This window comes from Rhipicephalus sanguineus, chromosome 1 (assembly GCF_013339695.2).
Source record: "Rhipicephalus sanguineus isolate Rsan-2018 chromosome 1, BIME_Rsan_1.4, whole genome shotgun sequence".
Taxonomy (NCBI): Eukaryota; Metazoa; Arthropoda; class Arachnida; order Ixodida; family Ixodidae; genus Rhipicephalus; species Rhipicephalus sanguineus.
Window position 1 is genome coordinate 5,882,034 of NC_051176.1, and position 13,661 is coordinate 5,895,694.

Here is a 13,661-nt window from a genome sequence, read left to right on the forward strand (position 1 = left end):
CCACCCTCTACAACATGTGATGGCTCATTCTCGCGACGCTTATTTTCTCACTGATTCCTAAGAACCCTAGCTAGTGGCGACGCAGAGCGCTCCGACGGACAACGACACAGACAATGTCACACGAACAAAACCAAACCACAGCCACGCTTAGCTAGCGCGTAACTTTAACGAGGCTTGACGACTCGACAGCGCCCAGGCTGAAACAGCGAGAGAAACCTGGTTCCAGAATCATTTTATTACTTAAGCGAGGGTGTAAAATGCGCTTTATTTTCATCTTTAACACGTCTCGATTAATAAATACAGAAATGGCAGTAGGGCATCCTCGTAAATCTGTCAAAGTCAGCGAACACTGATTTCTTTAAAACAAAAACAAGCAGTCTATGCAGGGCGTGGATTCTTCAAGGGGTCAAAGCACACCATAAACGAGATTAACACGAAACAAAGCTACCAGCATATGCACTATTTTACTACCTCGTGTGTTGATTTGAACTGGCCGCCTTAACGACTCAAAATGGCAGTAAAGCCGCTCACAAAGGCTGGCTTTCCTTTAACACCGTAGGCAGTGACTCGAGATTCTAAAAAAATATACACATATATGTTCGGACTCAAGAACAGCCTTCCATATTGTAATGTTAGGAGAGTAGCACCATGCTACTTCCGACTTCATGTTCCAGCTCGTGGTTTCGCTCTCTACATTAACACAAAGCTGTACTGACACATACTGCTGAAAAGGAAGCAGAGTGATTATGGCAAGCATTCTAAATAGCCTTTATTTTTATATTCTGAAGTAGACTACAAAATTTGCACTCTCTGCACAACTGTGTAGCTCCTATGAGTCGGGCATTGCATCTCCATCAAAAGGCCAAATTACAGGAGGGAAGTTTGCGAAAAGCAACCAAGGGAGCTTGCCCATTTCGCTCAGGATGGAAAGCATTAGAGCTTATTTGGAAACACACGATAATGTGCAAGCAGCAGCGTGAAAAAAAATTATGCCAGTCAATACTGCTTTGTATTTTACAATAGTCGATGCGCTGTCGAATCATCATCAAGCAGTTGCGAAAAGCACCAAGGTAAAAAAGAAAGAAAAACCAGCGGTTAGTTGGCCGCGCCACTTTTAGTTCTGTCGTCATCATTCGCATTTGACTGTGCTGTTTGGATCTCCCCGGTCCGTGTTATGCAGCAGACACCAGTGCGGCACAGCACCACTCCTGAGAAAGGAAGTGGGTGGCAGTGGTGTGCACAAGGAGATCATCGCAGCCAGTCGTATATGTGTTGCTCGGTGATGGACTTGATCTCTTCCCTGCCGTCCATGCTGGGCGCCCTTTCCAGACCCGCCGTCCTGACGACCCTAAACGTCTGCATTCTCATGTGGTCCGAGGTGATCCTGCTCTGGCTACCTGGCAGGTCTTCCAAGTACTGCCGCGAAGAGCGCTCCACGAACGTGCGACTGGCACCCTGGGCCCCACCTGGTCCCAACCTCCCGCTGTCGAAAGTAGCGTCACTGCGAGCGTCCTCTGTGTCGACTGGTGGGGCGGCAATCATCCTCTCGACAACAGGCAGGTATCCTTCGATAGAAGCGCGGCCTTCCACGCTGGGAACGTCCTCGAGATACTCGGACGTGGCGCGGTCGGTGATGCTGAGACCCGTCCGCACAGTGTCATCACTGGAGATCGACTCACGTTCGAGACGCGAGAAGTCTACGTCGATCTCAGTCATCGACCTCATGTCGAAGTCGCCAATTGAAGTCGACCTATGCGACTCTGGCAAGGACCTCAGATCAGCTGGAATGCCAGCGCCCGAGAGCACGTGCGGTAGTGACGATTTTCGTCTCTGCTCTTGGTTCTTGCGATAGCGCGCTGGTTTCACCTCAGCTGGGGCGTGGATGGGCGGATGGTCTGGGTGCGTGAGGACGCGAATAATAACGTCCCACACGCGGCGTTCGAACATGGCCTCGTACCGGAAATCGTGGCTGATTCGGACGTACTCCTCCGTCGTCGTGGCCTCGTGCACGAGCGTCCGGAAGACGTCGTCGACGGTGACCAGCGTCCTCCACTTGGTCTTTACGTCAGGTGTAAGTTCTTCCACGCCTTGGACAGGCGGAGGCGTGATCACCCTGTTCAGTACGTCCCACTGGGGTGGTGATGTGGTGCGCGGGCTGCGAGGTGGTTTTGGCTCCGGTGAAAAGCTTGTTCGAAGATGGTGGTCAGCAGTGGTTGTGGCAGTGGCTCGAGTTATTTCTGTTGTATCTTCTTCCCAGGTTCGTCTATCTGTGTACAGAGGCTGTCCAGAAGGCGGAGTTGGTGATCTCGGTCCGGATGGTGCCTCGTCCTCCGGCGCGTAGTGCCTGATAGTCACATCCCAAGAGGGCGGAGTCGTCGGAGATTTCACAAGCTGTTCTGTGGTATCTTTTGTCGTCTTTACGACGTGCTCAGTAGCAATCGTCTCGTGTTCTGTGGTGACAAACACCTCGTCAATATTCTTTACGGTGATTTTCGGCTTACGCGGAGCCAGCGCCGTTTCCGGTATGGCAGTGATCTCCGACACAGAAGTATCTGGAGCCTGAGACGGAACTGCAAGCGAACGCAACGTGTCCTGGAGGCGCTTCGTCACTTCTTCACGAAGATCTGTGTCGTCCTGTTTGGTGACAAGATAGTCGGTGAGAACCTGTGTGGTGCGTTTGGGCTTGCGAATGAGTGGCTTCATGTCAGCCGCAAATTCCACTTCCGAGTGAGACCAGTCGTCGTTATCAGGGATGCTGCCATAGAGCGACGGCGGCCGATGCTCTTCCTTCTTACGAACCTTGGTGTACACTGGCGGCTCAACCTTGTAAGCGGTCGGCGGTGCAGCGACCACGCGCGACACAGCGGCGTAGCTCTTCTCTACAGTCTCTGTGTCAAGCTGGTCCTCGCTTTCTGTTATTGCCTGTAGTTGTTGTTGCTTCGCCGAAGCTGGCTTAAGAATCAACTGCGCCTGCTGCAGAGATGACACTGATTCGTCGCGTTCCTGATCCACTGGATAGGGCTTCGCTTTAGCCCTGGGTATAGACGGCTTGTAGACGGTCGCAATCTGTACCGAAGACAGTGACTCGGCCCTTTCGGCATCCACTGGGTATGGCTCGGCAGCAAAGGCAGCGTTATCGTACTGTTTCTGCACAGGGACAGCCGATACAACGACGTGCCGCTGCTCCACGACCTCTTCAGCGTCCGAAGCTGAGGACGGCGACTCACTCGGGTAATCTGATGGTATCGTCTCGGACCGCTGTGCTGAAAAAGGAGTAAGCAGAGCAGCTTCTGAACCAGAAGTGGAGGCGGCCATTGGCCTTGGTATGCGAATAGGATCGAACATGGACAGCGTCCCCATGGTTGAGCCGCTCAGTTTGGTAATCTCCGAAGCTGGTGCAGAAGAAATTCCCTTCTTCTTCTTCACCACCTTGATGTTGCGTTTCTTCAGGCAGTAGTAAGCGATTCCTATGCCCAGGAGTAGAAGCGTCAGGAACAGCAGAGCGCATATGATGAGCAGCAGTTCCACCTCGGACAGTTTCGGATGCTTGGTAGCCGGCAAAATTGGTGGTGCTTCGATACTGCAAGGAAAAAAATGAAAAACCAATGCTTGCACATTGCGAAGCAGACTATTCAAAGACGCTCGAAAGAGTGCACGCAACGCAGCAGAAACTTTTCAAAGTGGCGAAATGGTTGAGCTAACTCTTACTTTCACTTGAGCCTGTCCTCAGAAGTTGCACGCAGAGCAGGCTCAAATGAAAGCATAATTTTTATCGCATCTGCGAAGGGCAGAAATGTTAAGGCAGCGTGTAAACGATATTATTTGTAGAGACAAGCGTGCCTAGTTGCACAGAGTATTGTTGCACGGACTGTTGTTCCTTTTTATTCTGGGAGATACCGCTAAATAAAGGTACAGTTTAAGTCGCTTAAGGGAATGTTAGGAAGCTTGTTGACAATCAAGATCAGGCATCAGAAATTTTATGCGTTGAACTTTCAGCATTACTTACAACAGTGTTTCCCGACCTATTTTCATATTTTATACGTTAATGTCAATAATTGGTCACATACCGTTAGGAAATTATCAAAATTTCATACTCACATAGGTGCAATCACGTTGTGTGGCGGTGGCGCCAAGGGAGGCGGATAGCGGCAGATGATCGTCTTGATTTCGTCTTCTTCGAGCTCCAGAGACCGATGGAAGCGTACGATGATATTATTGATGAAAACTCTCGGGGCCTCCTGCAATTGAAAAGGAGTCGTGAAGCGATAGAAACATGAAGCCAGATAACAGAATTCGTCAAGGGAACTGCGAAGAGAACACGATTACACTCAAACAAGATTACATTTTAAGACTAAAATACAAGCGCTGTTTTATCGTTCCTAAAAATAGTGACGTCGCAGGGGTGTCGCACTGTTTCACGTGCAAAGTGATCTAGGCCATTTGCATCTGCATCCTATTTAAGAGCAACGCATTTCTCTTCAATTTGCAGGCAAAAATATTGCAGATGAGGTCATTCCAATCATGGAACTAAGGCCCGTATTCACAAACCAACCTTATGCTTACCTTTTGCCCTCCTTACCTTATCGGCACCTTGACGCGTTTCATAAACAAACCTTATGCCGCAATCCAACCTTTTCTTAACCTTATCGCCGTGAAAAGGTGGCGTTCGATAAGGGAGCCCGGCAGGTACATTAAGGCGCCACCTATGCGGCGCGTTATGGCTGATTACGCAAGAAACTTTACAAAATGATTAAAGCAAAGGTGACGTACGCTACCGGCCTCCATATGTGAAATTAACGCTGCGAGTGCTCGGGAACCGTCAGCATTCCATGGAAGATTTCAGCGGCGGTGTGTTGCTGAGCAGATTCCGCTTCTCGAAGCGAGCACTTCATGTCCCCGAGTTTGTCGCTCGAAACGAGCCCCCACTAGGTCGGTTTTCCCGTGTCACCTCTCCTTCAGCTGCTGGTGGCGCTCGGTTTCCACGGGGCAGGCACTTTTCAAGTTGTGAAAGGTGACTTCCACACTGCCCCGCATTATTAAACGTTTGAAAAAAAAATCAGTCAGGGTACAGCGCGGAAGCCGACGTGTTTCACTGCAGGATGGGATATTTTTACCCATTTTTGCACTCACGCAGCCGCTGCTCGGTGGGCAGCCGCATGGACGTCGCTTTTGCTGCTTTGAGCTGCTCCCACTTTCTCGTGGCGCCCTTCACTAACACCGCGTGCCATCACAATGCGACGCTGTCAAGTCGATGAGCAGCGATGTGAAATTTAATTTTCGCTTTTGTGTCGCACTCAATAGCAAGCGTATGCATGACCCACGCAAACAGCCACACACGCACGCAGGCAGACGGACAACAACTCGCAACTCCACGCGCAGCTGTCGGTGCCAGTGTTGCGAAGTTTCCACTCCGGATTTAGAATGACTCCGGAATCATTCCACATTTTCGCGATCCCGGAACGGAATGGGAATGAAATGGCGACCACGTTTGATGGAATGGAATGGGAATTGAATTATGCGCCTTTTGCACGGAATGGAATCGGAATGGAATGGCGCCCTTTTCCGAAAATATAGCACGTTTTCGCCTACGCGCTGTTTTTCAAACTTCAAACATTAGTAAGTCATAGCCTCTAATTTAACAATAAAGCAGTATTTTTTAAATAGCTTGGCTGATTACAAGCACGGCACATTTATAAGCAACGCGCCTACTACAAACCGAGGCATAAGTTAGTGTACAAACAAATGCATTATCCCAGCAGGTACCGAAGGGAGAAACAAACTACCCCTGCGCGTTGGTTCCCATTGATACCCACCCTCACGAAAGTGGCGAATACTCTATGCACAGCCTGATCTTTATCTCGCGACCAGTGAAGTACCTGACACACGTAAATAACATTTGCGACAAGGAAGGCATGCATACCTGCGCACGGGTGCACAGAAAGGCGCACAGGCGCACAGAAATACCTGCGCACAGGCGAACACACAAAGTTCTCCTCACCCCATCCACGCTTGCGAGGCGCGCTTGACAAGCGTGAGTGCCGCCCAGTGTTCCGTATTCCATGCAAAGGCACAAGGTGCCCGAGCGGTGCACTGTTCCAACTAATCCCAGCAGATCTAGAAAGTTTTGTTCCCCATTAACCAAATGTTAGTTTTCTGCATATTCACGACCGCTCCAGACGCGTGACAAAACTGCTTAGTCCTCTTGAACACTACTTTTGCCAGCAAAAAATACTCTATGTCGTAATTTTAGCATTAACACACTTAAGCCTAAACAATATTAAAACAACACCATTCGTTCAAACATGCTGACCATGCAAATACTATAGGCAGCAGGAGAACTGCCCCTATAGACCGGATGGATGGATGGATGCTATGAGCGTCCCCTTTATAACGGGGCGGTGACATGTCTGCCACCAGGCTCGAAGGATAAAAAAAAGAAAAAAAAAACTTCCTTGTTTCATGTCCTAATGCCTCATCTACATTGATTAAATCTATGTTATTATAACAAAAAATATAAATTCACAGTCCATCTCTCTGCCTCTTAAGGCAGAATAACCTTTTTTTCCCCCAATTATTTATTTCCCCCAATTATTTAGACCTTATGCAAAATCTGCTGCCATCTAGCGGCCGCCGTGCGCATTTCCGCCATGTTGAAGGCTAAGCTCATGTGCACTCACGGAGCGTACGTATCGACGTGTGGCGGCTGATAGGAACGGCCATGGAGACTTATTTTCGTGTGCCGTGTTGTTCAGATTAAAGAAACTGAGGTGAGGAAAGGTTTACAGGAAACTAACCTCCATGTTATTAGATTTCCTCGCGGCCGACGAGAAGCGGCAGATCATTCCGTTGCTCCGGCTACTTGCTTACGAGTAACGCCGTGTTTGCGTTCGCCGTTCGCTGCGTTATGTGACAGCATGGGCACTTAACGTTCTTTCGTGTCAGCCAGACAGCTCTCGCGCCGTGGGCTTGCAGGCACAGACAAACCACCTTCGTGCACGAGTTCAAAGCTGCATCGCGGTTACTGTTGACACTATTGCTTTGTTTATTGCATTGCGATTAACAGTTACACGCTAGACAGGTAGGTCGTGTTGTACTTGTCTCTTTTTGTTTTCATTTGTACTTCTTGAACGTCCCGTGCGCAGTCCAGACGCTTTTCCAGGAAAGCCCCACAACTCCTCGTCTGCCGGCATCGAGGGGCTGAAACCGTGAGACCGCGCCCCCCCTCCGCTGACATTGCCTCGGCGGGGCAACCTTTGACCGCGGTGTTGACAGAAGAAGAGCAGTGCGTCGCTCCGCGTGTGTTGTGCTCTGGTGAGGGTGGTGTGCGGTTACGTCTGCAGGAGGGGACGGACTGCGTGCCTGCGTGGGAGAGACGCTCATAGGATCTTGTAGAGAGCGGACGTGTGTCCAAAGGCTGAGATGTTTCGTACTCTTTCTTTGTTTAATCTCTAAGAAAATAAGTTTTTCATTTCTAGCCAAATTTGAGTTTTGTCTTTCTTCAATCGTTCACAGGTCGAGCGCCTCATCGATCCTTAGCGAACGGACCGATTGTGCTTTAGCGTGTTGTTTGTAGTTTGTTTTCGATTGTGGAGTTTAACAAGGTCGCATTTAGTGGGATGCTTTGCGCGCCTGTTGCTTCACTCTGCCTTTTTTTTTCAAGCATTTCATGCGCTATATCACAGCCAAATTCAGAGGGGCGGCCTGGATAACATGACCGCCCCCCCCCTTACTTTTTTTTGTAAATTTATACTCCAAGAAGAGCACATACCAGGCTCTCCCTGAAACTGATCTCCCTTCGGAAAAATCCTGTATCCACCCCTGTGTGCTATGCATTGTTAACAGATGCTTTTGTATGGCACTTTTCTTATGAAATTGAAAGAAATACTGTTACGGGAAGTGCGTTATACTCGACCGTGGGTGTGCTGACCCGAAGGTCACGCGATCGAAGCCCGGCCGCGGCGGCTGGATTTTCGAGGGAGGCGAAAATGTTTGAGGCCTGTGTACTTAGATTTGGGTGCACGTTGAAGAACCCCAGGTGGTCGAAATTTCCGGAGCCCTCCACTACGGCGTCTCTCATAATCATATCTTGGTTTTGGGACGTTAAACGCCAGATATTATCATTATTATTCGACCGTGGGTGCACTACTGTTTGTTACGCGCTGAGGTGGTTTCGCAAGAGTTTAGTCGGCGAAGCAAAACTGCCTTGCGGAAACGCGTTGAAATTGTAAGGCGCCAGTAGGCCCCGAAAGCGACGATGTGAACTAGAATATTCTTGTCGTTAACTGTAGAAACAGCTCTAAAAGACGGGACGAGGAAAGGACACAAAGCACGGCGCTGACTAACAACCAAATGTGTTTTATTCTTCCAGTCTGCATATATATACTCCGCCACAATCTCGAAGAAACAAAAAGCACAGCAACAAAGAAAAATGATTAGCCTGCGCAGAGGCCAAAAAATCCTCAATCGGACAGAAACGTTCACTCCTTCGGAAGGAGGGAGATCGAGGGGAGGCTGACACATGACTCTCCGCCATTATAGATATGATACACGCTTCAGAAATGACACGCGCTCGTTCATCATGGTACTTCGACAGGAAAATGGAATCTTTAAAAGATGGCTGGCAACCACATTCGTTACAGTGAAGCGACAATTGACTATCTCTGGCTTGTTTACGGACGTTGTTCGCATGCTCGCGCATGCGGTCATTAGCGCACCGCCCCGTTTGGCCAACATAGTAACGGCCGCAAGAAAGAGGTATCTTATACACAACACTATCAAAACATTCAACGTACTTCTGGCGATGCTTCTTGCTGCATCTTTTCGTCTTGGTCTCTCGATTTACTTGCTGACACAGGCTACCAAGCTTATTTTTGGCAGAAAACAACCGTCTAACGCCTGCCCTGCTGACCACTTTCTTCAGATTATGTGCCACCTTGTGCACATAAGGAATAACCACTACTTTTTTCTGCGGGTGTGTCACTGATTGAACAGTAGGTGAGCACTTGCTTTTAAAACCGGACACGAGGCTTTCTGAGTTACTGGTCAAAAGCCTCTGCGCAGGCTAATCATTTTTCTTTGTTGCTGTGCTTTTTGTTTCTTCGAGATTGTGGCGGAGTATATATAGGCAGACTGGAAGAATAAAACACATTTGGTTGTTAGTCAGCGCCGTGCTTTGTGTCCTTTCCTCGTCCCGTCTTTTAGAGCTGTTTCTACAGTTAATCATGAACCAACCAGCCCATATGCGTACCTTATTGCAATTCTTGTCGTATCGTGTTATTTACGAGCACATGTCGAAAGGATATTCAATAAAATATCAGCTAGCCGGTGCCTATTTCTTGGAACAACTAACCCTTTTCATGTTCACTTTTCACGTGCATGAGAAGTAGAAATTTTTTAGATTTTAATCGTGCGGTAATTGTATACATAACGTACATCGGTGACTATAGCAGCAAAATATTTTTTGCTTGAAAAATAAGGAACAACATTTTACTTAAAATATAGGCCGACATATCAAAGGTTGTCCCTTATGAACTCGGTCAACAGCACTTTCTTACTCTCATCGCTGTGCCTAGCCGTGTCGCGCGCTGAAGCCTACTCCCAACCATTCTACACTACACGCATGATATTGAGATAGTCCACAACGCTTTTATTCGTTACACCGAAAACAGAGAGACAAAATTTATAACCTAGGGCTATGCTTCACTCTCGACGACGGCGTGTGACTCGGTGACAAACTTGTTCTCGTTGTGAGGCAGTTCTTTGCAGGTAATAACTGTCAACGTGTACAGGTCCTTACACACTCGTCTGATGTTTTTGTGCCCCCGTTGCCCACTATCAAAGCAGATACAAGCAAGACGCTAAAGCAGCGACAGCAATACGATTCGGACACAAGCCTCCAACATGGCGCCGAATCGGTAGCTTCGTCAAACCTCCGACAGGTGGCAGCAATTTTGCATAAGGCTGTAAAGACAAATGAGGCTGTAAAGGGTGATATGGGATGGACAAACATTGAAGTGCGGGAAGCTCAGAGCAAAATGAGATTCGATGAGAGGCTGAGGAAAATGAAGAAGAGTAGATGGGCAGAGAAGGTTTTCAGGTATTTGTATAGAAAAAGCGTTGACACGCAGTGGAGAAAAAGAACTAGGAGGCTCACTAGTAAATATACGGCTAACAGTGCGGGCGATATGGCAACAAGGAGCATTAAGCGGAAGGTCAGAGAGGCGGAGAGGACTTATTGGATGGCAGTGATGGAAAAGAAGCCGGCTCTGAGTAACTACCGAAAGGGAAAAAACGAAATAAGGAGGGAAAGGTTTTATGATAATTCAAGGGGAAGCGCTTTACTGTTTGAAGCAAGGTCGGGCTGCCTTAGAACGCGTAGTTATAAAGCGAGATTCAGTAACGAAGAAGAACAATGTACATGCTGCGGGGGAACTAAGGAAACGATGGAACATGTACTGATTGAATGTGGCGATATTCACCCAGCTATACGTGTGGGCACGAGTCTACATGAAGCCTTGGGTTTTAGGGACAACAATGGAAAGCTGAACACGTCCGCGATAGAAATAAGTAAGAGACGGTTAGAGTATTGGTGGCAGAAAAGTAGAGATAAAGAACAAAAATAAATAATGGGGGGAAAAATAAGGTCATTCTGCCTTAAGAGGCAGAGAGATAGACCGTGAATTTATATTTTTTTTGGTATAATAACATAGATTTAATCTATGTAAATAAGGTATTAGGCCAACATAAAACAAGGAAGCTTTTTTTTTTCTTCTTCTTCGAGCCTGGTGGCAGACATGTCACCACCCCGTTACAAAGGGGACGCTCATAGCATCCATCCATCCATCCGTCTACATGGGAATCAGTAGGGTGGTTGTACTGCTCGAGATAGCAAATGTCATGAACCTACTATTCCTCGACCTTGGTAACGTGTTTTGCGTACTTTTGCAGTTCTTAATGGATCTGATGACATCGGCTTTACGGGTCGTGCATTCTTAACTCGATAAAACTATCAAGATGCCTTTCCTACGTTGAGAAATTACAGGAATGGAATTCAAGTGCCCGGCCATTCCCGGAGTGGGAATGGGCTAAGATTTTCATTCCGAGCAATTGAAAGGAATTGAATTGCGGCAACTTCTAATTACCCGGAACGGAACTGCGGCAACTTCTAGTTCCCCGGAATGGAATTCGAATGGAATGGAGGCGCCCATTCCGCAACACTGGTCGGCGCCCTCGTTGAAACCAGCGCTTCATGGACCGGCGCGTCTGTCTCCGCATGTGCCGGCGCGTCTACGCGAGCCGCCGGTTGCTATGACAACGCTAAAACGTTAACAAAGAGAAGGAGCAAACGGCGCGGCTAGACGAGGCGCGTTCTTACCGAAACTTGCACGGATATGCGTTCCTGCATTTTTCTTATTGTTTTGAGGAGCATACAGCTTTTTTTTCTTGCTAATAAACCAACAATGAGCCAGTAAATGTTCATAGCCTCGCTCCCATGCTTGTTCCTTATGAAGACAAAGCCGCCTTCCGTAAGGTTGCCTTAAAACCGAATAAGGCGAGTTTATGAAACGCACTGTGACCTTTTCTTGTCCTTACACTTTTCCCTTCCTTACGAAAGGCCGCCTTACAGCGTTAAGATAAGGTTGGTTTGTGAATACGGGCCTAAGACCTGTTTTAAACATGCAGCGCATGCGAAATACATAAAAGAGCCAAACTTTTAGCCAAGCTGTAACCATGACACTCGTTCGAGAGCATGTAAGTTCCATTGCTATACTGAATAGTTGGACTGAAATCGCAAAAAAGAAACTGGTACATGCTGAGCTAAGACATCGACGCAAGTGCTTGCGTTTTCTTCTCTAAGCCCACTAATGCTCACAGTATTGCGCGGCTTCCGGCTCTCACTCAAGAGTCTGAAGAGGTAGTCTAAATGAAACGAGGCTAAAATTAGTTGACGACGCAATCCAAAAAGGAACGACACGATACACGTTTTACGGCCGATATCACCAACTATGCCGATAGCTCTCGTAGCACATCTTAGACAATAATGCTCGGTCTTCGGTGCGGGGCGAAGTTATATGTAGACGCAAAAGTCAGATATATTCTTAGCCATTATCATTTTTCTCATCATTATTAGTCTTAACAGCTGCTGAGGTTACAAGTAGCGGTGGGCTCCGGATCGTTTCCACCACGTTACGTGAGGTCGCAGCACCGGTCGCTTTTCGCCTGCACCGAACTTTCGGGCAAGCAACGAGGCGCTATCCTCAGTAGATCACTGATCCACAACGAAATGTCTTCTTGTCTATCATTTAATATTTTAACGCGATAGCGTTAAAGAGCTCGTATCGCAGAAATTCCGACGTCGGCGTCGGCGCCGTTGGTTGTGAGCGAAAAATCATCTTGTCTGTGACCGAAAAATCGAAAAAGCCGCAAATAAAATAAATAATAAAAACGTTGGGTCCGAGTGAGAATCAAACCCAGGCCGTCTGCGTGGCAAGCAGGTGTTCTACCACACAGCCACGCCAGGGGCGTGGGTGTGTGCTCTTATACACCACCAATTTTTCGTGCTCTCATACACCACCGACCAGGGGCGTCACCCGGGGGGTGGATTTATTGGGCTTCAGCATCCTCGCCACCTCCCCCCCTTGAATTTTTTTTTTCATTCTATTATACACCGCCATCCGAAATAACCACCTTCGCCGCAAACCACCCAGGATGTCGTCTAAAATGTGTTGTTTCGAGCGCGACATTGCCGTGGACAGTTGAAAGGTTCCGGAAGGTGGCTTTTCTGCAAGATTTTTTTCCAACCGTGCAGTTTGTGAAACAGGGTATCACTCTTATTTCTTTCTTGAACAATAAAAAGAAAATTGACTCTGGTACGATTATTCCTATTTTTACCTTACTTTCACGCAGCCGGCGTCTGCCATTGTGTTCTTCCTAACCTAGAAGGTCTACAAGGCGACGCACGTTTAAGTACATTATTTTTTAAGGACTAACGTCCACGGGTCTAAGAGTTACTCTCCGTACAGTTACTTCTACAAAGCAAGGTGTGGGAGCGGGCTAGTTGGTATTCCATACTGCTAAAACTTAAGCGCAAAAAGTGCACAGCGGACAAAGAAACGACGAGTACAAGCGCTAACTTCTAACTATCGTTTATTAAAGCAACACGCAGATATATACTTGTCACATGTGATTACAACGATATCAGTCAACGCACAAGGGGAAAACCTAAACAAAAAACAGCAAAGCTACGCGGGACCAACAAGTGCGGGTGAATTTAAGTAATCTAGTTCCTTTTTTGTTAGTGCGATGGATGGCTTGCGAACGCAGCTTCCATTAGCAATCGCTGCCGCCTCAATGACGATCCTGGTGCTATCCTTAGGGTGAGTTGCCAACACTGTTGTACTGTCAAATAAAGGCACGCATTTGCATTCCGCGCAATGAGCCGCCAAGAAACCATCACAACCTTTTTTCACTGTCTGATTGTGTTCGAGCAATCTCCCATTCAGGCATCTGCCTGTCTGTCCGACGTAACTTTGACCGCAGGACAAAGGTATGTTATACACTACGCCCTTCACACATTCAACAAATTCATTTCGCTGCCTAACTTTACAGCTGTTGGAAGGCCTTCCTACCGGACTGGTTCTGGCACATAACTGCGACAACTT

General features: G+C 47.8%; 1 protein-coding gene across 1 annotated transcript in view; it reads right to left on the reverse strand.

Moving 5' to 3' along the window:
- Positions 1–249: 249 nt before the first annotated feature.
- Positions 250–13,661, reverse strand: part of LOC119389329 (uncharacterized) — a 167,948-nt gene continuing 154,536 nt past the window's right edge. The window contains exons 6-7 of the mRNA XM_037656537.2: positions 4,099–4,238; positions 250–3,580 (exon numbers count right to left, since the gene is read on the reverse strand). Coding sequence (XP_037512465.1) covers positions 1,249–3,580; positions 4,099–4,238 — 2,472 coding nt within the window. The 3' untranslated portion in view covers positions 250–1,248. The remainder of the gene's footprint in view (positions 3,581–4,098; positions 4,239–13,661) is intronic.